The 24,402-nt window shown below is 49.6% G+C and overlaps 8 protein-coding genes across 8 annotated transcripts; 4 read left to right on the top strand and 4 right to left on the bottom strand.

Annotated features, from left to right (window-relative positions):
* Positions 1-72: 72 nt before the first annotated feature.
* Positions 73-1,126, bottom strand: ipp1 (inorganic diphosphatase IPP1; the record flags this gene model as incomplete). The annotated part of the gene is made up of 3 exons (XM_057097758.1): positions 73-642; positions 714-833; positions 938-1,126. The coding sequence occupies 3 exons, from the start codon at positions 1,124-1,126 to the stop codon at positions 73-75; spliced, it is 879 nt and encodes a 292-aa protein (XP_056966251.1).
* Positions 1,127-2,371: 1,245 nt separating this feature from the next.
* Positions 2,372-3,637, top strand: N7533_001107 (tRNA-dihydrouridine(20) synthase (NAD(+)); the record flags this gene model as incomplete). Its single annotated transcript, XM_057097757.1, has 1 exon — positions 2,372-3,637. The coding sequence occupies one exon, from the start codon at positions 2,372-2,374 to the stop codon at positions 3,635-3,637; it is 1,266 nt and encodes a 421-aa protein (XP_056966250.1).
* Positions 3,638-4,771: 1,134 nt separating this feature from the next.
* Positions 4,772-8,204, bottom strand: N7533_001106 (DEAD/DEAH box helicase; the record flags this gene model as incomplete). Its single annotated transcript, XM_057097756.1, has 2 exons — positions 4,772-7,131; positions 7,166-8,204. 2 exons carry the CDS (start codon positions 8,202-8,204, stop codon positions 4,772-4,774), a joined length of 3,399 nt encoding a protein of 1,132 aa, XP_056966249.1.
* Positions 8,205-8,746: 542 nt separating this feature from the next.
* On the top strand, positions 8,747-9,191 carry N7533_001105 (vacuolar ATPase assembly integral membrane protein VMA21; the record flags this gene model as incomplete). Its single annotated transcript, XM_057097755.1, has 3 exons — positions 8,747-8,841; positions 8,902-8,993; positions 9,055-9,191. 3 exons carry the CDS (start codon positions 8,747-8,749, stop codon positions 9,189-9,191), a joined length of 324 nt encoding a protein of 107 aa, XP_056966248.1.
* Positions 9,192-15,131: 5,940 nt separating this feature from the next.
* On the bottom strand, positions 15,132-15,770 carry N7533_001104 (putative cystathionine beta-synthase (beta-thionase); the record flags this gene model as incomplete). Its single annotated transcript, XM_057097754.1, has 2 exons — positions 15,132-15,563; positions 15,666-15,770. The coding sequence occupies 2 exons, from the start codon at positions 15,768-15,770 to the stop codon at positions 15,132-15,134; spliced, it is 537 nt and encodes a 178-aa protein (XP_056966247.1).
* A 588-nt stretch (positions 15,771-16,358) lies between these two features.
* N7533_001103 (putative mitochondrial phosphate carrier protein) lies at positions 16,359-17,826 on the top strand (the record flags this gene model as incomplete). The annotated part of the gene is made up of 6 exons (XM_057097753.1): positions 16,359-16,646; positions 16,716-16,880; positions 16,940-17,193; positions 17,265-17,610; positions 17,663-17,682; positions 17,754-17,826. 6 exons carry the CDS (start codon positions 16,359-16,361, stop codon positions 17,824-17,826), a joined length of 1,146 nt encoding a protein of 381 aa, XP_056966246.1.
* An 805-nt stretch (positions 17,827-18,631) lies between these two features.
* On the top strand, positions 18,632-19,312 carry N7533_001102 (DUF3602 domain-containing protein; the record flags this gene model as incomplete). Its single annotated transcript, XM_057097752.1, has 5 exons — positions 18,632-18,683; positions 18,756-18,786; positions 18,848-18,917; positions 18,976-19,098; positions 19,184-19,312. 5 exons carry the CDS (start codon positions 18,632-18,634, stop codon positions 19,310-19,312), a joined length of 405 nt encoding a protein of 134 aa, XP_056966245.1.
* A 734-nt stretch (positions 19,313-20,046) lies between these two features.
* On the bottom strand, positions 20,047-21,395 carry N7533_001101 (DUF2406 domain-containing protein; the record flags this gene model as incomplete). The annotated part of the gene is made up of 5 exons (XM_057097751.1): positions 20,047-20,618; positions 20,679-20,732; positions 20,794-20,919; positions 21,042-21,119; positions 21,203-21,395. The coding sequence occupies 5 exons, from the start codon at positions 21,393-21,395 to the stop codon at positions 20,047-20,049; spliced, it is 1,023 nt and encodes a 340-aa protein (XP_056966244.1).
* Positions 21,396-24,402: the final 3,007 nt, after the last annotated feature.

Raw genomic sequence — 24,402 nt, 5'->3', positions numbered from 1 at the left:
GGGTAATCCGTACGGCGGGAGCTGACAGTTTTGGGTTTGGTATTCTTAAAAACGGCGACAGGTATCCAAAATTTACACGGTAGCACCAGAGATGAAGAACCACTTGTCAACGGTTCCGTCGATGGGGGCAGGAGCCAGGTTCTCGTTCTGGGGGATAGCGGCGACCTTGCTGGGCTCAGCGGAGACGGCAGCGCCCTCAACGTTGGTGGTAGCGATGGAGATCTCGCCGGGGGAGACCTTGCCGGCAATGAGCTTCTCCCAAGCGTCAGCACACTCGTGGATGACATCGGAAGCGTACTTCTTGTTCTTGCACTCGCCGGAGAAGGCGAACTGGTTCTCGGGCTTTCCGTCGGGGATCTTGTAGATGCGGAACCACTCGTTGGTGGCGCGCAGAAGACCGGGCAGGTGGCGCTCGACGTCCTCAATGTCATCAAGCTTGGAGGCGAGAGGGTCGTTGACGTCGATGACGATGACCTTCCAGTCAGTCTCCTCCTCATCGATCAGGGCCATGACACCCAGAACCTTGACCTGCTTGACCTGACCGGGGTAGCCGACGAGCTCACCGATCTCGCAAACATCGAGAGGGTCGTTGTCACCCTTGGCCTTGGTCTCAGGGTGGACTGTGTTGGGGTCCTCCCAGGTCTAGAGCGGGGGTTGTCAGAATGCAGTTCTTCAATTTGCTTCTTTCATTTTGGGTGGATGGTGTGACTTACGCGGGGGAAGGCACCGTAGTTCCACAGGTAGCCCTTGTGGGGGAAGCAGTTACGGACGAAGCGGAGCTTGCCCTTCTTGACGTCCTGCTTGATGGGGTTAAGGAACTCCTCCTTGGAGATCTATGGCGAAGGCGGAATCAGTATTGTGTGCGCCTTGAGGTGCGGGGTTGATATGCCAGGGCATTTCCCCATGGTGTTGACATCAATGAGAGGAACAGGGTAACAATTATCATACCTCCTGCTTGGCGTTGGTCCAGCGGGGGGATCTCGACGACCATGTTCAGAATGGTCTTCTCGGCATTGGCGTAGAGGGGAATGTCGTGGAAGGGGGAGACGATTTGGCCATCCTTCTCGATATAGACACGGTGCTCCAGCGTGTAAGGCTGGGCAATCTTGCGGATAGAGTAAGACATGTTGGGAGATGTGGAAGAGAGATGTCGAGAGAGAAGAGCGGCTCTGACGAGAGGAGGGGAAGAAAAGGAGGAAGGAGGGGCGCAAGTGGGGGGGAGCCAGCGTTGCGGATGTGCGCCAAACAGAGGCGGTGGAGGAAAATCCTAGTCGGGCCAAGGGAGAACGAGATGCAGAACGGGCCAGGGCCATTGGCTGCGGTGGGTTGGAGATGTCAGCTGTATGTCAGCCGCTGTGTTGAGAATCAAGATGGTATAATTGATGTGAGGTGGTGGTTCTTGCTTTGTTGTTGTTTGTTGTCATGAGTTGTGTTGTGTCTGTATATTTGTTGAGTCCGGGTCGTTCCTGCCCCTGTCTTCTCGGGAGCCCGAGATTGCCGTTCCGCCCGTCGTACGCAAGCTCAAGTTTGAGTACTTACTCCATCCCATTTAGAGTATTAGAACAATACAGTACACCTAGTATGGATGACCAATATGACTTTACACACCACTATATATGCTACATTTAATGTAGTCAATTCACTTAATTCATGACATGTCGCGTGTCTGACACATGTAGACAGTATGGGGGTACTTCGGGTGCCTACGTATGCGCTCTGCATGTACTCCGTACATCTAACAGGTCTAGCCGATATCGGCTAGCATTAACCTTGAATCACCCATTGCCAACTACCATGGTGACTCTACGCAGAACACTTGTAAGTGGACGTGGCTGATCACGCAATACTTTCGACAATCCAATTGTGTGTGCTTATAGGAGGAACATGGAAACAATACCCTAGAGACTCCATAATGACCAAGGAATCGATCTTAGAATAGACTGGGTCAGGTCCAGTCATTTTGGATTTAGGGTTGTGCTAATTTTGCTGTGGAGCAGAACAGTTGAAAATTGTAGAAATCTGTTTGCAATTTTCAATGAAGATCCTAAATTTGCAGCGAGCCCCGCTAGTGGTCAGGTAGTCAATGATAACCACCATGCCACGTGATATATGAATCGCGATTTCTTATCCACCTATCACCACGTGATTCGGGCCTGGCCGAACGCCGCCACTTGCGAGTCGCACCCCGGAAAAAAGTGCCTTGGTAGATTTACTTCCCCTCCTCGACATGCTATGATCCGTCTCTTTCGCTCCGCCATGGCCTCCCTCGTCGAATCCGCTACTGCGACCACAGCTGCCCCGGCCACTGTGCCGCGCGTGCCCATCCCCCCCCAAGGGCGTCGATTATCGCGGAAAGATCGTGCTCGCTCCAATGGTGCGCTCTGGCGAACTTCCCTCGCGCCTCCTCGCGCTGAAATACGGCGCCGATCTCGTTTGGGGCCCCGAAACAATCGACCGCTCCCTCATAGGCGCTGAAAGACGCGTGAACCCTCGAAACGGCACCATCGAATGGACCCGCTTCCCCTCCAACGGCGGCCGAGTCGAGAAAGCCGCAAAGCCCTCGGTTATTTACAGATTGGACCCTGTCCGTGAAAAAGGAAAGCTCATTTTTCAACTGGGCTCTGCCAACCCCGACCTCGCTGTCCAGGCTGCCAAGGTTGTTGCCGCAGACGTTGATGGTATCGATCTCAATTCCGGCTGCCCTAAGCCTTTCAGTACCAGCGGCGGCATGGGCGCTGCACTCCTCCGCACCCCCGACAAACTCGTCTCGATCCTGGAAGCTCTTGTGAAGGAAGTTGGCACGCCCTATCAAATCGGCATCTCCGTGAAGATTCGCATTCTCGAAACCCCAGAACTCACCGCTGCCCTCGTTACTCGACTTGTTCGCACCGGTATCACAGGATTGACAGTCCACTGCCGCACTACCCCGATGCGGCCCCGCGAACGTGCGCTCCGTGACCAGCTCCGTATGGTCAAGGATATCTGCCACGAAGCGGGTGTTCCGTGCCTGATGAACGGCGACGTTGAATCCCGCGATCACGGACTCGCACTGATGGAAGAATACGGTGTCGACGGAGCCATGATCGCCACATCCGCCGAAGCAAACTCATCTGCCTTCCGCTCCAAGGCTGACGGTGGTCTTGCACCCTGGAAGGAAGTTGTGTACGAGTACATGAAGTTCTGCCTGGAAAGCGAGAATAAGCTGGGTAACACAAAGTTCCTACTCAACATGTTGATCTCGGGCAAGGACAAGGTGTACAACGAGGCGAAGCAGTGCAAGACATATCTTGATTTCTGCCGCAAACTTGGCTTTGACGATTTACTCGATCACGCCGCGCGTGTTGATGAGATCATCGATCTGTCTCACAAGTGGACCGCGCCTCCTGGCGAAGAAGCCAAGGATCAGCCTCGCTCCAAGGCTGTGCAAAATGCCATGGAGAACAACGAGTCTGCTCGTGCTGCTGGTGGGAATGGTGCTAGAACCAAGTCTGCGACTCAACCTACTCATGCTGGCGGGCCTATTCGGACCTCGTCTGTTCCTAGTGTGACTAAGGTGGCCAAGGCCGAACCCGAAGCACCTGCTGTTGATACCTCGATCCCTGCCGCTCAAGCTCCTCAGCCTGAAGTCACTGCTTAGGCGGTATCTGAATATGGATATCGGCCATACTTGCTGCTCCTCGTCAGATTCCCCACTCTCGCCATTCCCCCCTTTCTCGTGTTGTTTCCCTGCATAGCCTGGTTTCTGAAAATGTTTGTTTGTTGCATAACACGGTTCCCCTGTTTATAGAGTTCCAAAAAGATACATAAGTAATAGATGGTCTGTGGTATTAGTTATTTGTACCTTCAAGGTTTGATCTGAATATATTTCCTGGTCCATGGCCTACGAGTCGAATTTCATAATCCAACTGCATTGCTTGAAAACCCCAGGCTCTAAGATTGCTCCTCAAATTCTCAGAACCACTGGCACCTCGACCTTTAAGTTTATCACAAAAGCGTACTAGTACTAGTACTGGTAGTAGTAAGACTGCTAACCATCCAAGTTCAGGTGGCCACCAGGGTTCTACCTGCTCCAGAGAGAGAAATTGTAGACAACGGCATCAGTCACAATTGGCAAAAGACTCCATCCTGGCATCGTAGCTCCGAATGGTCTAGGTGTCTTGGCCTTACCCGTTTGGGGGGAAGAGTGGTTAGGATGATTAATGAAACGCTAGTAGCTGCCTTGAACCACCTTTTTGCCATTTTTGATTTCTCTCCAGGTCAGAAGATCGATTCCAGCACACATAGTTATTTTTACCCTTTCTTTTCTTTGTTTGTTGTTGGTTGTTGTTGCCTTTTGTACTTGAAAGTGAATCGTGCCTTACCTCCGTTTGCTGTCCCCACTACATCACCAGCGGAGCCGCACTTCTGGCCTCAGGCACCAATATCAAGGTCGTCTACGCCCCCCGTTGTAGATAACAGTTAGCTTCAACAACGTTCGCTCTTCTTTCTACCGACCACTGCGATTTCCGCCTTGCCATTGCCCATTATTAAAAACGTGGAGCATCTGGCTTAGTAATTTCAACGGCTCCGAGGACAAGTAGACTCGGATGTGCACCACCCTGTGCAAATTGGAGATATTCAAATTCAGATGGCTCATGCATTATCTTTATGTGGTCTACTCTAACATGATATGATTTATTGTACGCCAAACCAACATGCGCAAAGTAGAGAGAACTTGAACAAAAACGACCCTTGAAAGTTGGTCGTGAAATGAAAACTCCCCGACAATTCATCATACTCCATTCACCCCATTCACCTTTTTCTCTTCCCCATTTGCTTTTTGCTCCTCCTCAAGAACCATCATCTCTACCATATTCATCCCCTTCTCCTCCGCCTTCCCACCATCCTCATCACCCGCAACAGCCTGATCAAGCGCCAGCTTAGTCTGACCAAGCTTGTAAATCTGCTCCTCAATCGTCCCCTTCGTAACAAAGCGGAAGATCTCAACTTCCCGAGTTTGTCCAACACGATGAGCACGATTCTCCGCCTGAACATCCTCCTGCGGATTGAACGACGAGTCGAAGATAACAACCTTATTCGCGCAGGCAAGGTTGATTCCTGCACCACCGGCTTTAGTCGAGAGCAGGAAAACGGGGATCTCGGTATTTTCGTGGAAGGCGTCGAGGATAGACTGGCGGTCCTCGACATTCGTGCGCCCGTCTAGTCGGACGAATTGAATGTGTAGTGTTTCTAGAACGTCCTCGAGGATATCCATGACCATGGTGAATTGGGAGAAGATGAGGGTTCTGTCGCCGTTGGCGATGAAGCGCGTAAGGAGATCGCGAAGCTTATCGACTTTGCCCGAGTCCATCCATTCGTCGTTCTGGAGCTTGAATTTGCCCAGGCTGCGCGGGTTGGCGATGCACATCTGGTGGCACTCGAAGTCGTTGTATGGTTGGAGTTCTTCGAAGATGATGTTCGGGTCAGAATAGGACCACTTCTCTTCTTTGAGACAGGCGGTGGACATCTTGCGGAGAATGGCGTCGGTATATACTCGTCGCCGGAGGAGAGGGTGAATGGCGGCTTGGCGGAGCTTCATGAGGATGTTGGCGGATTTGGAGCCGGTTTTGACGCCATTTGCGCGGTCCAAGAGGAGTTGGCGGACGCCTTCCTTTTCGTGGTCGTAAATGGCTTGTTGAGAGGGCTTCATCTCGCAGTATTGGACATGGGCGTGTTTTGCGGGGAGGTCGATGACTTGGTGCTTCTTGCGGCGGAGAACGAATGGCTTCAGCATGGACTTGGCACGTTCGATTCTTTGTGCTGAGAGGAGAGTCGCGTGTGATTCGTCGGTCGTTTTGGCCTTGTTGGAGAAGACCGCGTTTAAGTCTTCTTGGTGCTCCTTAAAGACACTAGGCAGAATGAATCCAAGGAGAGACGCCAACTCTTGCAGATTGTTCTGAAGAGGCGTACCCGTGAGGAGAAGACGGAACCGCGCCGGAATGCGAATAAGCTTCTCGTAGAGCATCGACTGGTGGTTTTTCAACATGTGTCCCTCATCGTAAACACAGACCGAGAAATCCATCTCACGAAGGAATTTGGAATCGACCTTGGCCTTGGCAATAGTATAAGTGGTGATAATAACATTGACGCTGTCCGGGTCATCCTCGAGGCTGTCTTCGATTTGCTGTCGGATCTCTGCACGCATGTTTTGGCCTGCGTAATAGGGGATGACATTCAGAGCCGGACAAAACTTTTGAAATTCACGAAGCCAGTTCTCGATGGTCGATGCAGGAACCACAACCAAATGGGGACCCTTCGTCCCCTTTTCGTGCAGGTGGGCCAGGAAAGCAATGACTTGGCAGGTCTTACCGAGACCCATGTCGTCGGCCAAGATACAACTCAATTCCTTCTCGAATAAAAGAGACAGCCAGTTGATACCGACAACCTGATAATCCTTCATTTCGAGGTCTTTCGACATTATTTCCGGCTGAGTGATGAATCCCGCACTCTTTGGCTTGCGTGATACTGCCACCGGGCCATCATCATCAGAATCGTTGCCGTCGCCGGTGGGTGATTGGTGGTTTGATGATGGTGTCGCTATACCAGAGTCATGTGTGTTGATCATCGAAGTAAGCTCAAGCTCCCCGTCGCGTTTTCCAAACATATCCACGCCCCATTTCTTCATCTCCTCGGCGACAGGTCGGCCTAATCCTTCGCACTCGGCAACAAGAGCGTCGATTGCTAAATAGCCAGTCCACATCTCGAGACACTTATCCACAATTTTATCTCCAATGGCCTTAGGTTGCTTGCGAGGTCGGCCCTTTGGCTTAGCCGACTCATCAACAGGCGCCTGTACAGTGCGAACCTCGGAAAGATAACGAAACGGTCGATGAGAGGTAATGAGTTCGGCAGTTTCTTGTGGGACTGATGCGATATCGGCAATATCGTGGGGATTGCAAGTATTGAAGAATTTGAGGACCTTGCCATCTAGACTGCTATCGTTCGCATCCTGAACCTGAACATCGGAGTCGTCGGAGTCTGAAAGCGCCGCCTCGGGTGATTCTGAACGGCTTGGGCTTGGTCGGCGTCGACCTTTCTGAAGTCGGCCTCCCTTCTTTTGCGGAGGCGGGGAAGAAGTGATAGCGATAGGGACTGGGGGGTGAGCTATCGCGTGATGGTGATGCACGGTTTTTGGGTCCACGGATAAGACGGCCACGGGGCTTCGCTGCCTCAGCAGGTTGTTCACGCTGGGTAACAGGTCTGTTCATGGAAGCCCACTTATCCTGAATCGTACCCCGGGCTTTAATTTTCTGCTTGGCCATAGGCGCCGGAACCGAGTCTCGGGGGGCTGGCATATTCAGCTCGTCTTCCGAAGACTCGATAACCAGTACGTCGTGGCTGTGCGCAAGGCGATCCAGGGCCGTGTCGTAGTTTCCGTTCACTTCGAGGAGGGCGTCGACGCAATCTTGGACAGATTTATTGGGAAGGACACTCTGGATGCGATTTACCTTGATCTGTAGACGGTAATCCTCAATTTCATGGACCGAGGTGTATCGCGGTGCCACGGGCTGAGCACGGGAGGGCGCATCCTGTCGCACCTTCTTGGTGGCGACGCCCTTGGGTCCAGCTGGTGGACTCATTTGATCCGCCGAGCGCTTTGTGCCGGTTGAATTGGGATCAAACATGGCGGAGGATGTAATTTGTTTAAACCGATCCATGCTGGTTCCGTCGGATCGGACTGGCGACTCTGCGATCTTCTCCTTCTCCGGGCTTCGGGCAGCCTTTGCGAACATTGCGGGTTTAATATCAGTGCTTTGAGCCGAAGTGTTCTCGTCATCATCAGATGAGCCGCCTCGATAAGTAGGACCGTCTTCCAGGTCGAAAACAGGTGTTCGCTTCGCAGGTCCGAGGGATGTTGCAGGGGAGCGGAATTGGGTCCCTGAAGGGGCCATCAGCGAGGATAAAATACCACCGGGGGGTCGGCGCGGTGGTGAATTCGCAGGGGCGGTCGGCGAAGAAGCGGCCACTTGAACAACCGATGCCGAGGGTCGTGAGTATGGCAAATCGACCAATTGCGTCGGTTGTGTCAATCGTTGCGACGGAGTCAATGTATGCGCTCCGAGGGGGACAGTGGCAATAGTATCGTGATGGTCTTCGTCAGGATCGGGGGTACCTGGTGCAGGGTTTCTATCCCTTCCGGGTGTATCGGGAACTGGATCGTGCATCGCAAGATATATAAAAACAAAATGCCCTCGATTCCAGCTGTTCGCCCGACTCCTGTCAAACATTCACTAGAAAGCGCCCTGGAGAAGTCCTCCAACCACTTTTTCTGCCCCGGCGGACACGCGCCGACGCGCGAACATCACGTGAACTATACTGTATCCCATTTGGGATTGGGACACAGTAGACCCTTGGAGGAGAGAGCAGCATCATATAGAATAGTAGCTGGAAGCAACGATTGAAAGTGGAATTGAGATTCGTGATTTGTGAAATGAAGTAATATTCAACAATATATAGTAAATAGTAAATAATGGCGGTATTTCTACCACGGTGACGCGTGTGCCATGTGACCAGGTGTGACTAGGCTCTTCTGGTGTTCTCCGCAATAGTTAACGTTAACTGTATTATAGCCTCATCTCCATCTCCCCCAATCACAACCTCCATCTTCACTGTCACTCTGTTCAGGTTTGACCGATCCACAATAAACCATTCAGGGAAATTGCACAGCTCTTCATTGCCCCTTGTACCCTATTTCCCACTTTCCAAAATGTCAGCCCGCAAGCCCCATGGACAGAGCTATGCCGACGTTGCCGCCAAACCACCACCAAAGACCGACTCCAGCGTGGCCCCAGCCGTCCCAAGGTATTCATCATTCATACACCACTGGATCTAGGTCAATTTCAACTGACATGTTCTTTCAAGTGATGTGATCTTCAAGCTGCTCGCCTTCACTGCCGCCATGGTGGTCGGCCCCATCGGCATGTATTTCCTGACTGTTAACACCATCTTCGGCGGTATGTTCGAAACACATTTCAAAACCTTTCAAAAAATCATGGCCTGACAACCTAACCCTAGGAAACCCAACATATGCCGGAATTGTCGCGGCGGTGACGGCCAACGTGGTATTATTCGCCTATATCTACGTTGCCTGGAAAGAAGACCAGGGAGACCGAGAAGAAGAAGCCAAGGCCAATTCAAAGAAAGGACAATAGTCAATAGATGCCAAACTTCAAACCGTCAAATCATCCAAAATTGAATACGTTTTGTCATTCCATGGTGCAGCCTGGTTAGTAAGTGTAGCGGCTCATCGAATCTCGGGGGCTCTGGTCTCCCAATCACCAGGCAGCAGTGCAACGTCGAGTAAGCTTAAGTACACCTCATGCATTATTGTAAACCCAAGGTCTGATCTTCAAAACTTTGAGTGACATGCTAGTATTTTACTAGTATTCATCCTACCATTTTCATCTCCAGCTTTCAAGATGTTCTCTCCTACCGGTATATGCAAACAGGCTGTTCTTTCTTTCTATTACCCATACAAAACCAAAAAGAATATCAATGTATGAGTAGTGAAACGGATTCAAGGTCGGTTTCATGGTGTTGATCCTGGTTTCAATTATTATGAAGATTGGGTTCTAAAATCCCGGGCCAATAGACCACTCCTTGTCGGGTTCAGGTACAGCAACATGATAGTCAGAGGATACATATGGGGGCGTTGAGATATGAAACTTTTGAATATCGTGCATCGCAAAAGACAGAAAACATTCCCTCGATTCCAGCGGTCCACCCGACTCCTGTCAAACATTCACTAGAAATCCTTGGAGAACAACCACCTTCTCTGTCAAGGCAGACATTTCGAGATGAAGATGGCCATGATAATAACCCAAAGCCTAGCATGTAGCTTGCGGAGTGTGTGGAATGGTAGTTCTACTTATGGAGTCTTCAATCAAGCAGACAAGCGGACGGTCGTTAAGGGCAAGCTCCAGAATGTACTTTATGCAGAGCCAGAAATACTGGTCTCGGCTCGCATTTCGACATTCCGTGCATAGAGGAACATCTGGCCTAGCTGGTGCCAGGTTCTCCCAAGGGTGAAACCGGTAATCCTTGATTTTGACCATTTACTCCCATGAGGCGCAGTGCATGCAATCTCGTAGCTCAGCCTTGGCGGGGCGAATACTTTCGTGATCGAAGAAATGCTTCTTTTCTCGGAGCTTCAAGCAAATCCTGCCTCCGAATAGGTTCCCGTTGTATCTGAAATTGTCAGTCATGGAAAGCCAGATTGAATCATCATCTGGGCGGATGGAAGTGCAAGTTCGTCGGAGTGGGTTTAGTCTCACTTAGCCCAGGACTACATGGCTACTAGATAAGCCAGCTTTCCTTCAACTTCCTTTGGAGATTCCACTTTGGTGATGCTGCGATACATTTTGCAGCTTTGAGCGATTGATAAGGCAGATGGCCCGTCGAGGTAGCTAATGATCATCAACTGCAGCTCTACCGGCAGTTCGAGTAAGATTTTGTTGTTCTTTGCCATACTGCTTGGTAGTTCTCGGAGTTTTGAAGAATCTCTAGGTATGCTTGGTGGGATAGCTAAGAGAAAGGTACGAGATAGCAATTAGAACTTTGAAGCAAAGGCATCGGTGGCCATTCACTAGGCTCCATACCACCTGGGCATCTACCTCAACAAGGAAGTGAATACTCACCATCCACACTCAAGCCGTTGAAAATAGACTACCGGGGTCATCTTCACAATAGCGCTGATGCTGAGGCTTGGAAGATTCTTTGCAGAAGTGAAGCTTGTATATCTAAGAGTATTCAAGTTTATTAACACTGTCAGATCTAAAAGAACAAATGTCTTTTCGTGATTCCAGTAATTTGCCCTACTCCCGTTAATCGTCAGGAATCTAGAAATTTGTAAAGCATCTTGCCTTCTGTATAGTAGATCACAGTATTCAAACTTGGGTCTAGTATCGTTGGAAGTCACACATTTATATGCCAAAGGTCGTTATTTATTAAGATGCCCCGAAACTCAGTGGGTTTTCGGGGCTGTCCTCTTCTAGGAATCTTCGACCCATGGGCTTCCAAGTTTATCAGTGGAAACGACTTCAATGTTTCCAAAGGCGCCAACTTTGTTATAGCCTGGCAAGGATATTGACTGTTGTCATAACCCCATTCTACCTTGTAACTGCTTTCAATGTTTACATATTGACCGAATAATATGAGAGCAAGAAAGTGGTTGAAGAACTAGAAGCTGGTGGTGGAAGGAAGTGACAAAATAGGAAATTTCAGCGATATGGCCTTATGAGAGCATTTCAAAGAGTGGGTTCTCATGATTGTTGGTGTTCTTGTTTATGCTGTTCCTTTGTGGTGATTATGCAGCCTGGTCTTCCTCAGGCTTGAATGAAAGACCAAAGTCCCGGAAGGTTATAAGAGCCTCAACGCAAGTGCGACTGCACCACAAAATTTATGAGGAAGAGGACCGGAATCTGCCATACTATGTGTGTATTGGGCTTTATTCTTATTTTCATTTCAGGTTTAGAAAATATTCTTCATGATCATATTCGCGGGTCTACTAGGGAATCTAATAGTCTGCTAATAGTATGTACACAGAGATTTTAGAGTTTCCAAATCATTGCCAGTCCATTCACTACTCCCCAAGGGTTACTCTTGCCACATGTCACCCCTCTTCATCCTCCATGAGTAACTTTCTTCCGCCAACACTGTTGCTGAACCTTCCCATCGATAGAAGCCACACACCAAACCCTTGAAACCCGAAACACAACCTCATTTCGCATCCACGAGACTAAATCAAGATAAGCCAGTTCGTACTCAATCAGCTTAATGACTCAGGCGACGATATCTCTTCTCGACCTCCCGGTTGAGTTACAGCTGATGGTATTCAAACAACTTAATTACTCTTCCCTCGTTGCACTTGCGCAGACTTGCCTCAAATACCGCTACCTTGTCAAGATTGAGCCTCCTAGGGATTTATCCCAGACTCTGCGCTTGGAACTTCTCGGCTCCATGGAAAAATGGGAAATGTGGGTCATATTCTCTTACAAAATCTCACTATCTTGCCTCAATTCTGACCTACTACCACAGCTATCACAAACATCTTGCCTGCGGCACCTGCCTTAGGCTTCGACCGCGAACTTACTTTCATAAAAGCCAGATATATTGGAATCAAAGCTGTAGTAACCGATTTAGTTTCAAAAGCTCGAGTTTTCCTGAATACTGGAACCCACCTGAATCCTGGAACTACCTACGGGAGTGCCTTGATTGTCGGACCCCCTCTAGGGAGGAGTTTCCATATGAGACTGTGACTGGCGAGAAAGTAGCTCCTTGCAAAAGATGCCGAAAGTGGCAGCAACACGGACGCTGGTGTTTGCGCTGTTCTACTTGCTTCAGCTGTCTGGATATCCAATTCCCAGGTTGGCTAGACGTTCGTGAGACACATTTTCACCCCCGGGAACCACCATGTCCCATATGCTGGCCTACACGACTTACGGCTAAAGGGGAAGTTGTTGAGAATGGGCGTCCGCATTCCATTTTTAACATGGACAAAGGCGAATTCACAAGATATGGCAGCAAGCTTCTGTCTCTTTGATTGCCCCCGTTGAAAAACCGAGACCAAGTGAGGCCAAAGGCAAATCTTCACCAAGGGTACAGGGGGGGTCAATATTTCGCCCTGGGAGTGCCTGATCTGGCAAGTGGGGGCTATGGCTAATCGATAGTTTCATATTTCCAAAGATGCAAGTGATCAAGTTGCTTCTTATCAACAAAAATATTTTTCAAAAATACCATCTAGAGTTAAATTAAATAATAAATTGAAAGATGATAGTTCATTCTGTATACTGCTTATATCGGCTCATGAGGCATGCAAGAGGCGTAAAAGTTGTCGTTGAGGGAAAATGAACTGAAGTTATTGTTGAAGTGCTGGCTGAAGTGGAAGTAGCCATGGCCATCTTGTAAAGATCGTTTAGGGGATTACTGATATTTCTAACATTAATAGCTCGATGAGGGTAGAGGAGTGAGGCTTAAGAATACGCCTAGGCTTGGGCGACACATCCCAACTTTGGAACTGGCCAATTTTTACGAACTATCTAGTACCCATTCTGTAGGTAGTCTCTAATTTTCAAAGCGCTATTCCGTATAGTATAGACTCGGACTTATCACTTGTAATAGCCACTGTATTGAGTAGACTATTGATTTATTGAACCAACTCTGGTCGTCAACTATCTGCTAATCTGATCAACTTCCAAGCTTATTAATTCCTCAGAATAATCGATCCCCTCGAAACCATACTCGTTGATAAGCAAGACTTAGTGAGATAGAAGCAACTTGGTACCCTTCCTCCATAGGCAAAATATGCAATCAAAAAGACTACCTACCAGGACGGCAATTTGGACCCGTACTTATAACTACTGCCCTTTTTTCCATGTCAAAAATAGAATGGGGAAGCCCCTTTTCGACCACATCCCCCATCGCCGTGGCTCGTGTGGGCCAGCATCTGGGGCACGGTGGTTCATGGGGGTAGAACTTTGTGACACGCGCAGCTCTCGAGCCTGAAAACTGGTCCAGACAGTTCAAGCACATGCCGCAGCGTAGGCAGTACAGTCCAGATAGCTTCCACTTTCGACATTTATCACAACGAGCCACTGTCTCACCGCTTGCAGTTTCATAGTATCTTTTTCCTGCCCGGCGGGGAGACCAACACAGGAGACACTTTCGCTCCATGCACCCATTCAAGTGCCAGCCATGAGTAGTTATAGCCCCTCTGTATGTGTTGTCGGGTTTGGGATATTTGAGGATTTCCTTTTTGGTGAAATACGCTCCGTGTCGAAGCTCAAGGCAGAAGAAGCAGGCGAAGAATTTATCATATCTGAGATTGCCGGTCAGAATTAAAATTAGATATTATAGGTTTGCAGTGAGACATCACCTACTCTTCCAGTTGATTTTCTACAGTAAATATGAGATACAGCTTTTCTGATAACGTCATAGACGGAGCCGCAGCCTTAACGAGCTTCCGGTATCCTCGGCTTGTTAGTGAAAGTGCAAAAGAAGAAATGTAATCAAGGCGTTTGATTATCATGAATTGCAATTCGATCGGGAGGTCGAGAAATAATTCCGACAGAGTCATTGCGCCCTTGAGCTTGGTGGGAAATAGAGCCGTGGATTGGCTTGGCTTTTGATTTAGTACCATCTTGGGATTCAATGAGGTTATCCGTTAGCCTTGAAGGCTGTGGTCGGTGGCTTTGATCGATGGTTTAGCAAAAACGTCGGAGTGAAGATATTTGTGGAAGTATGATGTATGGTGGTGACAAAAGCAAGCAGTGGGCAGTGTACTGGTAATGAGGTGGGAACCCGGCTGGGAAATCAAGTTGAAACCCCTATATCTCTCGGTACTTCTTTCTAATCAGGAGATCTACCAAAATGAGCTAGTAGTTATAATAATCTAGTGAGTCTGGTCGCACAAAATAGTTTCTTAATCTAGATTCAAAATAATTTGCCAGAACTTGAGGGCGACTATCTCTTTATGTAATAGGTGTCTGTCTATCTTGCGAGTTTGGCGATGAACTTGAGGAGCAATCTCACAATTGGCCAGTCGTTCTTGGCTGAGGCACATCATTTGAGTTTGTTAGGCAACTTCTGCTATTAGTAATATTCCCGCGGCTTTTTTTCTCTCTAGCTGAATTTCAAGGGCAGGTTCTTTTTCGATCTACAAAGTGCAGGAATACCAAAGTAATTGTCACCTTTTCAAAAAAAGAAAAAAAAAAGAAAACGAGTATTTGTCCCATTTAAATACATCTGACATTGATAATCAAATAATGATCAAAGGGTAATGGAAGTCACCAATCTCCCAGAGTACAGCATCATGGCTGGTCTCCAAAACGGACGGTACATCCCGACCCGATCTCTCCCGTGACAAATGTTAAAGGATATCATTGTCCATGTTGAAGGCTACAAGTATCGCACTCCAGTAAAGTAAAAAGAAAGGAAGAAAACAATCAAAATCGTAGGGAAATAAAATGCCCAAGACCCGAGATAAACTCGGAGACGAGACGAGACGCCGAAATGCTTCACCATTCCTATGATAGCCAAAAGAAAACTAGACTTCATCCGCACATGTCCATATAAATTCCCAGGCCCATGTCCAATCACGGTCGTCGCTTGACAAACTCCTCCAGATCCGCCTTGGTAGCAACACCAAGTACGAATTTCCGCGCGGCATCTGTAACCACGGCAAATTGGTGCTTTTCACGCTCGTCGCCGTTGGCACCAGTTTGGCTCTCGAAAAATTTCTCCAATTCCTCTAGGGGTGTCTCCATGGTGATGACCTGGTAGATGCCGCGCTTACGGTTGAAACGCTGCATGGAGGCAGAGACGGGATCCGACTCCTTAACGGTGCCATTTTGAATGAGCTCCTTTAAGCGGGGAATGCTCAGGTAGCCGAGGAGAGATCGCGAGGTAGCAGAGATAACGGTGAGGTGGGTGTAGTCGCGTTCGTAGGCGGCCATGAGAGCGGCGGAGATGGGGCCATTGGGAGAAACGGAGAGCGCGGGAGGGGGGTCAAGGTCTTCAACTGTGGCCTAAAAATCAGAAAGTTAGCATGGTAAATGGAAACGAGCACAATAGTAGGCTGGAGGAACAGTTCAACTCCATCGGCGTCGGGATCGGTGCAGGGGACTCACCCCGCGGTACTTGTTAGCCCATGGGGATTGCTGTGCCGCATTGGCGTGGGCGGAGGTATCATTCTCGCGGGTATAGGCCTCGCTGCCGGTGAGGTAGGAAGCCATTGCGCTAGAGCTTAGCTACTGGTGCGCGGGGTTGGCGGGGTGTTTTTCGAGGGGTATTGACAGAGGCACACGAGTAGCTGGAGGTGGAGAGAGATAGCGGGTATAGAGAAGACAAAAACCGGCCGAAAATGAAAGATAGGCAGAATAGAAGATACGACTAAACAATCAAGCAAGGGGGAGATCTTGAGTGACTGCGGAGGAGGTTGCGGAGGAGGTTGAGTAGAGGGTCTTTTTTTTCGCGCGCTTTTCCTCTTTCACTCGCGCCAAGACCCTCTCTCTTCTACGTCACTCCGGCCTCAACGTGATTGCTGTCAATTTGGGGGCCCTGCAGCCTTGTTTCACTCGCTCTCCGGCACTCGGCCTTTATCGCCGCTTTAAATCCGGCCCCTTCTCACACTTCTTTTCACCCTTCAACTTTTCTCTCTTCGATTTCGATACATCCCGATTTTCCTAGTAAGTTACCAGAGCCTTCAATTGGTGGAGCCACCACGGCACGATCGCTGCGTCCGGCATGCCCCACTTTGGATGACCCGCAACTGATCAACCCTAGGAAGGTGTATACAATATCTAGGCAGTAAACAGACAATCATGCTTCCCTCTGGCTCGACAGTCGCTTCGCTGGCCGCTCAGCACCCGCTGGGTGGCATGTCGATGCAGAAAAAGCCCGAGCAGGCTTTCAATGCACCCAAGCGCCGGGAACCATTCCAAGCCTGGAGCGCAATCGACGATGCAAAGACCAAGGCGGCCAGCATCGGAAAAGAAGCAGCTCGGGAGTTTGAACTCGCAAGTGAGAAGGCGCAACAGAAGACGGGCAAAATCGAGCCTTGGTCTGCTCAGTACTATGCGGCCTGCACTGTGGGCGGAATGTTAGCCTGTGTTGGTTATCCTTGTCAATCGCATAGTCCTCATCCCGCGCAGTCACTAACCACGATCATGCATGTATAGGGAGTTACTCACACTGCCGTCACCCCACTCGACCTAATCAAATGCCGTCGCCAAGTCAATTCGAAACTTTACAGCAGCAATACCCAAGCATTCAGCAAGATCCGTGCCGCCGAGGGAATTCGCGGGGTCTTCACCGGCTGGGGTCCTACCTTCTTCGGATACAGCGTAAGCAGATGTACCTAATTGTATGAACCCACAGACATGCTACTGACAGATCCACAAAGGCCCAAGGAGCGTTCAAATACGGTGGATACGAATACTTCAAAAAGTTCTACAGCGACCTCGTCGGTCCGGAAAATGCCCAGAAGTACAAGACTGCCATCTATCTGGCCGGCAGTGCTTCGGCTGAGCTGATCGCCGACATTGCTTTGTGTCCCTTTGAGTCGATCAAGGTGCGCACGCAGACCACCATCCCGCCCGAGTTCCGGGGCACATTCAGTGGGATTTCGGCCGTGGTTGCGAAAGAGGGCTATGCTGGGTGAGTTTGACATGGAGTGGCGTTCAAATATAGTAGTTATGTTTCAAAGTACTGATCGATTTCCCCTCCAGATTGTACAAGGGTCTGTATCCACTTTGGGGTCGACAGATTCCCTACACGATGATGAAGTTTGCCTCTTTTGAAACTATTGTGGAGATGATCTACAACAAACTTCCGGGCCAAAAGTCCGATTATGGCAAGGGTGCCCAGACCGCCGTGGCTTTCACTGGTGGTTACATGGCTGGTATTTTGTGTGCGGCGGTCTCGCATCCGGCCGATGTGATGGTCAGCAAGCTGAATGCGAATCGCCTAGCGGGAGAAGCGTTCGGTGCTGCGATGAGCCGCATCTACAAGGAGATCGGATTTGTGGGACTTTGGAACGGATTGCCTGTCCGTATTGTTATGGTGGGCACTTTGGTAAGTTCTTCATGAGAGCCCTAGAATTTTACGATACTGACAAGTTTCATAGACTGGTCTCCAATGGATGATGTATGACCTCCCTGTTCCGCTCCTCTCTACAGTTGCAATGTTAATTCTAAGTACGCTGACCCCTTTCACAGTTATGATTCGTTCAAGATCTTCATGGGACTTCCGACCACCGGTGGCTCTTCAGAAGAGAAGAAGAAGGCGTAGGAGGATATCGTTTATGAAGTATGGGTTTAAGACTGTCCGCAACCATACTTTATTTTGCCGGGCCTCAAAATTCCGGAACTCTATGTGGAACTAATTTCTTTAATCAACTCTCCACTCGGATATTTCTAAAATCTCTACCTCTATACTGTATTCCCTCAGTACCTAATGAGGCTTACCTGAAGTACTACAAGTACCCTAGGTATACCCTAAGGTAGGGTAAGTGAATGCCAAGCTCGCTATCTTTAGTCACGGCAGCGACCAATCGCGGCTTGGGCATCTTATCTTATCATCGACGTCATCCAATCCAATCGCATCAATCCTCATGACAATATCCAATGCTGTTGCAATAGTCAATGAGGTACAACGAACTGATAAAACACCCTTAGCATATCGAGCCTCAAATGGCGAGATCTAGTATTGACCGCACAATTACACATTCCGGCATTTCTTCGTAGGGCCCGCGTCAGACAGTCATCCTACTTCTTCCTCTTCTTCCTCTCCTTCTCTTCACTTTCTGCCTCTATCTATCTATTCTCTACATCTACCCAACTTGCCCTAGGATATTCCAACTCCCCGCGGCCTCTTCGATAAACTAATCCAGCCCCCACTTCACTAACCCCAGTCCGGTCCAGAGAACCGGTACCTGCGTCTTATCGCTGTCCCACTCCAGGGCGATTCCGATTCCAACTCCACCCGTCAAGGTAGTTCCTAGCTCCCAGCCGCAATAAGACAACCCACCTCAAACCCCTCGATCCCCATCGCCAAACCACAAACACAGTCTAACCCCCAGAACCACCACAGCACAATGGGCAGTCAATCAGGCCAAGAACAAACCATGGTCTCCCACGGCCGCGGAGGTAAGCAATCAATATAGCAGGACCCTCCCATCCAACCTTACAGCCGATCAAATCCCATTAACCACCATCAAGGCCAGGGAAACATCGGCCACGACGCAACTGAGTACATCGCCCCTTCCCAACCCGAAACAGCCCAGCTGAACTCAACTCACTAACACCCCCAGATACGTCGACGGCGAAATCGTCCGCGAAGGAGTCTACGGCGACCAAGGCGACGGCGCATACTCAGCCGGCGTAAGCACGCACCACAGCGCAAACATGCCGCAGAACAAAGCAAAGCTAACTGTCGCAGCGCGGCGGAGTAGGGAACATCGGCTCACCGCGCGTGCGCCCGACGTCCAAAGTCCCGCACGACACGGAGATGATTCCCGAGCTGGCGGTTCGTAATTCTACAGATGAGGTTTATCATACTGGCGTGAGTTTTTATTTTCCACCTGGGGGGTGGGGTTGGGGCTAGTAGCCTAGGCTGATCTGATTCGATCTGACGGTGTTCTATGTAGCGCGGCGGGCAGGGAAATGTGCACCTTGATGAGGCGGCGCGGAAGGAGAAGGAGGAGAAGAAGGCCAAGGGGCCTGTTCATGATGGGTTGGCGGATCGGTTGAAGAATAAGTTGCTTGGGCGGAAGTAGGTGTCTATGACTATGAGTTATCCGGGTACCTTCGTGGTAACTATTGGACGGGTGTGTGGTTGCTGCTCCGATTCTGATTAGGTTGGAATTGGTAGATTAATTGGTTTTAGTGGCTGTGCTGTGCTGTGTTGTGTGATTCCCATTTATGCTGCATATTCGTTGTTGGATTCTCGATATTGACTTGTGATTATTTCTAAAGTATGCCTGCGCTTGCCGTTTTATCTGATGACGCTTTCTGAGATGGCTTTGTTGTAGATTAGGCTTCGTATATGCGACTAAAAGGTTGTTCGAGTGTTACAATGTGTGCCGGCATTCAATCCTCATCCACAGTACAGTACATCTAAGTCATCCACGATCCGATCCATAAATTCAGTCGGCAAAGAAGAAAACATCAAGTGCAATTCCATATTCGTGGCCATACCCATATCCCATCCATGAAAAATAAGAAAAATAGACTCCCATGTATCATGACTCATAAGCAGGACTTGGGCGAGCAAGCCAAAACGTTCAACGATCAAATCAATGAGAAGAGAACCCATAATCCGTGCAGATCAAAGAAACAAAAACGCCACGAAGGGTGATGGTAATACATCCGCGAAAGGAAAATAAAGATTCACATCGATACCATATAGCGCCAGAGCAGAGCAGAAACACGGGAATCAAACGCTAGCGAGAAAGAGGAGAAGCTCAGCAGATAAAACAGACCAAAACCAGTCCAACCGATCTGATCAAATCTAGTCCTTGCTGAATCGTCTCTTAAACCAACTCTTCCGCTTATCTCCAGCTTGCGAGGTATTCTTCCTCAAAGCGCCATTCGCCGGCGCAGCGAAATGCGGCTGTGCCACACTGGCAGGACTCGTTGGGCTCGCGACAGGCGGCGGCGCCGACGGAAAGCCCTTAGTATTCAGAGGCGCCGTGTTACCGAAAGAGAACCCATATTCCTGTGCGCGGTCGTCCATTCGCTGCTGCTGCTGTTGCTGTAATAGCGCATGTTGTTGCAATTGATCCATAGAGCTATTCATTGAGCTGGGATCGGTCGACTGGCCGTATGGATCTGTTTGGCCGGATCCACCTGAGCCCGACGCGGCGACGTTATCGTAGGATTGGTGGTAGTTGTTGTTCTGGTAGTAGTTTGTTTGGTCGGTTGAGACGCGGGGCCTTCGGCGACCGTTTTGTTGCTGCTGCTGGTAGGGGTAGTAGTTTTCTTGCTGGTTGTTTTGGTTGCCATCGGCGAGGTCGTCGGGACGTGATTGATTGCGGCTGTGGTAGTAGCTTTGATCGTATCCGCGATTGTATCCACCTTGTCCTGTCAGGCTTGTTAGTATTCCCATTGGAATGGGGAAAACAGGGCTGATAGATGACCCACCTCCGTAGTAGCTTGTTCGTCGGCTGTAGTCGCCCATTTGGGAGCCTGCATCTTCTATTGGGATGAATGAGCCTGTTGTTTTGAGGGGTTTCTGTGGAACGGGAGGTCAACGAACCGGTCCGGGCATATGATACCGGTCGGGTACTGTTGTATGTGCCATAGATGGCGGCTTCGAACGATCGGATGGTGTCTAGCGGTCGCTCAGATCGGGATCGGGTAGGGTTTGACCAGTCGGGATCGGCTGCCACGAGAACGTAAGGGTTAGTTTGGGAAGAACGTGGTAAAGTGGAGATGGGAATGCTGGCAAGCATGTGGCTGGCGATAAGAACGGAGAGGGTCGAAACGGGGAAGAAAACCACTCACTGATGATATTCCCAAATTGATCTTTATGTTGGATATCTCGCAGAGAGCCCATATTGGACTTCTGTAATGCAATGTCATCTGTTGATCGGGTCGTCAGTTCGAGCAACGGGGAGGGGGGTCGGAATGCGACCGGGTTTGGGTGTGTTGAGAGGTTGACGTACTGGGTTGCAACTCATTCATGGCGACGGTCGGGTCTGCCTTTGTGTGAAGATTGCGCCTTTCTTTCTCCTCGTGAGATTCCGAAAGGTGAATCTTATTACCGGAGGAACTTGTTCGGCGTGAATTGTCAGATTTGACGCTGAAACCACGACTCCGCCGGGGAGAGGAGGAAACGGGCGGTTGGGGGGCCGCCATTTTTATTAGGGGCGGTTTCCACCGTCTTTCTTAGCGTCCGAAGATCAAGGCAGGTCTGAAACGGCTGGGATCGTCTGAGCTTGAGGGGGCGTTGTGGAGCGCGACTGCGATGAAGGTGGAACTGCCAAGCCGATCACAGCGCTACTAGATGGACGGCGCGAGGTTCGTTCGTAAGAGGTGAGACAATGAAGATGCTCTGAGCGGGAATCACAGGAAATGAAGATCGCCTGAGTGCCAGATGATTGGGAAAAAGCAAATGTATTTGCGATGGCTGGGAGGCTGGGAGTGGTAGGAAGCGGGCGGCAAGTGGTAGGCGTTGGTTAGGAAGATCGAGAATGAAGGTGAGGATGGCAGCGATCGGTGGAGCGCCGTTGAACTGCGGAGCCGGATGAGACTGTTAATAGCAACCAGGTGGTCAGTGGACAGCAGGCGAGGGCAGCGGGGTGATCGCTTAAATATGTAGAGGACAAAGTTGAGGACGACGACGGCCACGCAATACTTGGGCAGAACGAGTGGCGTTCCGGTGGTTACCTACTGATCTACTAGTGGTGCTATACTGCTATACAGACAAGAACAGTGTACTAAAATACTCATTTACTCAATTACTCAATTACTGAATTAAATGAAATTCTCTTATCCCATTAAATACAATCCGTACAGTAGACATCAAGTCATCTATTCGTACATCTCGTACTCTTGCAAAGTGTGAAAGTGATCAACCGTGGTACACAGCCCGAATGTTGCGTGGCTGCGATTGGTGAGGTTCTTCTTTAGCGGGAGTTGCCCAAAATAGACCACACACTCCCACTCCCACTTCTACCATCACCAGTGCCACACTACGGAGTACTACGCTAGTTCCCTTCGGTACCTTAAGGTAGGACTCTTGCCGCGCGTGATGCTGGTATCCGTGGTCTTCCAATTGGCCAGTGGGGCATCGCGGCTGGCGGATCGGTCGAGATGTGGCCATTGATCCAGCAGAAATTTTGCAATTGCGTTCGCTAGTGTGGCTATGGAAGTATTCGGAACACCAAGTCTGGAGGACTACTTTGTATTTCACTCATGCCTGGTCCTGGTACAACATGAATCAAGATCGCTGTTTCCTAATGTTGGTTTGATATAGCGAGAGATTGCCGGGGCCAACCAATCAGGTCGATGCCCGCCTTGTCTCAGGAACGGTCTGAGTCAGTGTGACCAACAAAGAACTTGGAAATGGTTGCCAATGGTTGCCAATGGTTTGAAAGTGCTTACATCTTTACTCTGGGGCCTGGAGGTTTCAGGTGTGCATTCAAATTGTACCTCGGTATAAACATTGAATCACCCCACTCGCTGTGGCGTCTAGAATATGTACAATATCGGCTGCCACACGGGTCTGCCCCGGGATGCCATCACACTTTAATTTAATGAAGGACCCACTAACGAACCTATCCATTTTTATGCAGCAACTCCCGTCAACTTGAAGTAAAGGCTCGGCTTCTGAAAAACTACTACAATTTAATTGTTTATAGATCTGCAGCCTGCTTACACATACCTACCTAGGTAGATACGTACCTGCCTGTAGGAAAGGGGGAAGGTACTCGTAGCTCCTTCCTTCCGTGCTAACACCAATACTAGTACATCAGGATATTTGTTGATTCCTGTTCCTATTCCTCCCTTCTTCTCTGTATAGTCCTCGTCTCCAAAGCTTCTGACTGGCATGATACCAGAGCACATCTCGATGGTGCGAAAGTTGAAACCTCTGAGCCTACCTTAAAATTTCTTTTCTTCCGGAGCCTATCGACCACGAAGGTATTCCGCTGATAGGAGCTTTTGACCTTGTTGGTATTTTCTTGCCAACAAATAAGGCTCCGCCGTCATCGACGGCTGAGAATTTCCTTTTTCCCAGTCCTGGCACTGTATGCTAGGTGGCGCTATATCATAAATACACGTCCACCAATAATGGTGCAAAGCACCTGGGTAAGCAAAGGTGAGGATAAGGCGGAATTTGCCCTAGGGACCTGATCAACGCTATGGTTCAAGGTTTTCAAGGCACCCTCTTCTTGGGCTGGTCATTCGAAGAAGGAAGACTACGTTGTTCCTTTTGACCCAAACAACCCGCCAGAGCAGCTCGCAGATTGACTGAAAGACAATAAAGGAACAGAACCAGTGATGGACTTCTTTAAGCGCGACTCTGCCACTACTCTCTTTGGTTTCATCCGAGCCATATCCATATACGCCGATGCGCGCATTTTCGTTAAATTAGTCGCCGACGAGACAAAAAAACGGTGGGAATGGAGTGTCAGTCCCTGCCACAGCGCAGAAACCTCCGCCACTCAGCAACAATGCAGTAAAGAGTCAAAGATGGGGTTCAGGAACTGGGAACGGACTTGGACGAGAACGAGGAAGGGGCGGAGTATGAGGAGCTCTAAGACCCAGGTTGTCGGGGTGTGGTTGGGGTTTCAAAAGCATCCGATTATATTTTTCACTTTGCGATTTCTTGTTATCGCGAGGCGCAAACTTGGAGGAGTTTTGCGACCTCAGAGATTCTGCGCTAGCATGCGAGGGTGCCTTCTGTGGGTTTTCTGATGGCGTTCTGGGTTTCCTCTCTTTTTGTGGTGCTGTCATGTTTTGACACAGATCTCTCATTCTTATCATGAGAGATGTCCGGATTCGAACCCCACTGACGGGACCGGAGAAGAGTTTGCGTGCTTATTTGCTGAACGACGCGGTATAGGTTGAGATAGGTGGTTCACCGCTCGCGTAGTGGATATGTGGATACAGCTTCAGTTCTTACCGAATACAACCATCATCCTCCTACTAGTACATAGACTTCTCCCAATACACCGCCTCTGGCCTCCACGACTACGTTCCCCTCATTACCGCCCAATTTGTTGGGATTGTGCTATTCTTGCTCAGTTTTGAGTGTTTGGTGTTATTGCATGGTATTCATCGATTGACTTTCTTTCCCCACAAACTACCCTGGATGGAACCCTGGAAATACTGAGGCCTGAGGGCTCAGGCCCTATGTTGC

The sequence above is a fragment of the Penicillium manginii genome (genome assembly GCF_028828005.1).
Source record: "Penicillium manginii strain IBT 31320 chromosome Unknown utg000001l:1.0-3466041.0:1.0-3467806.0, whole genome shotgun sequence".
NCBI classification, from domain to species: domain Eukaryota; kingdom Fungi; phylum Ascomycota; class Eurotiomycetes; order Eurotiales; family Aspergillaceae; genus Penicillium; species Penicillium manginii.
Note: the sequence above shows the minus strand (reverse complement) of the source record. Positions and strands in the feature narration are given on the sequence as shown.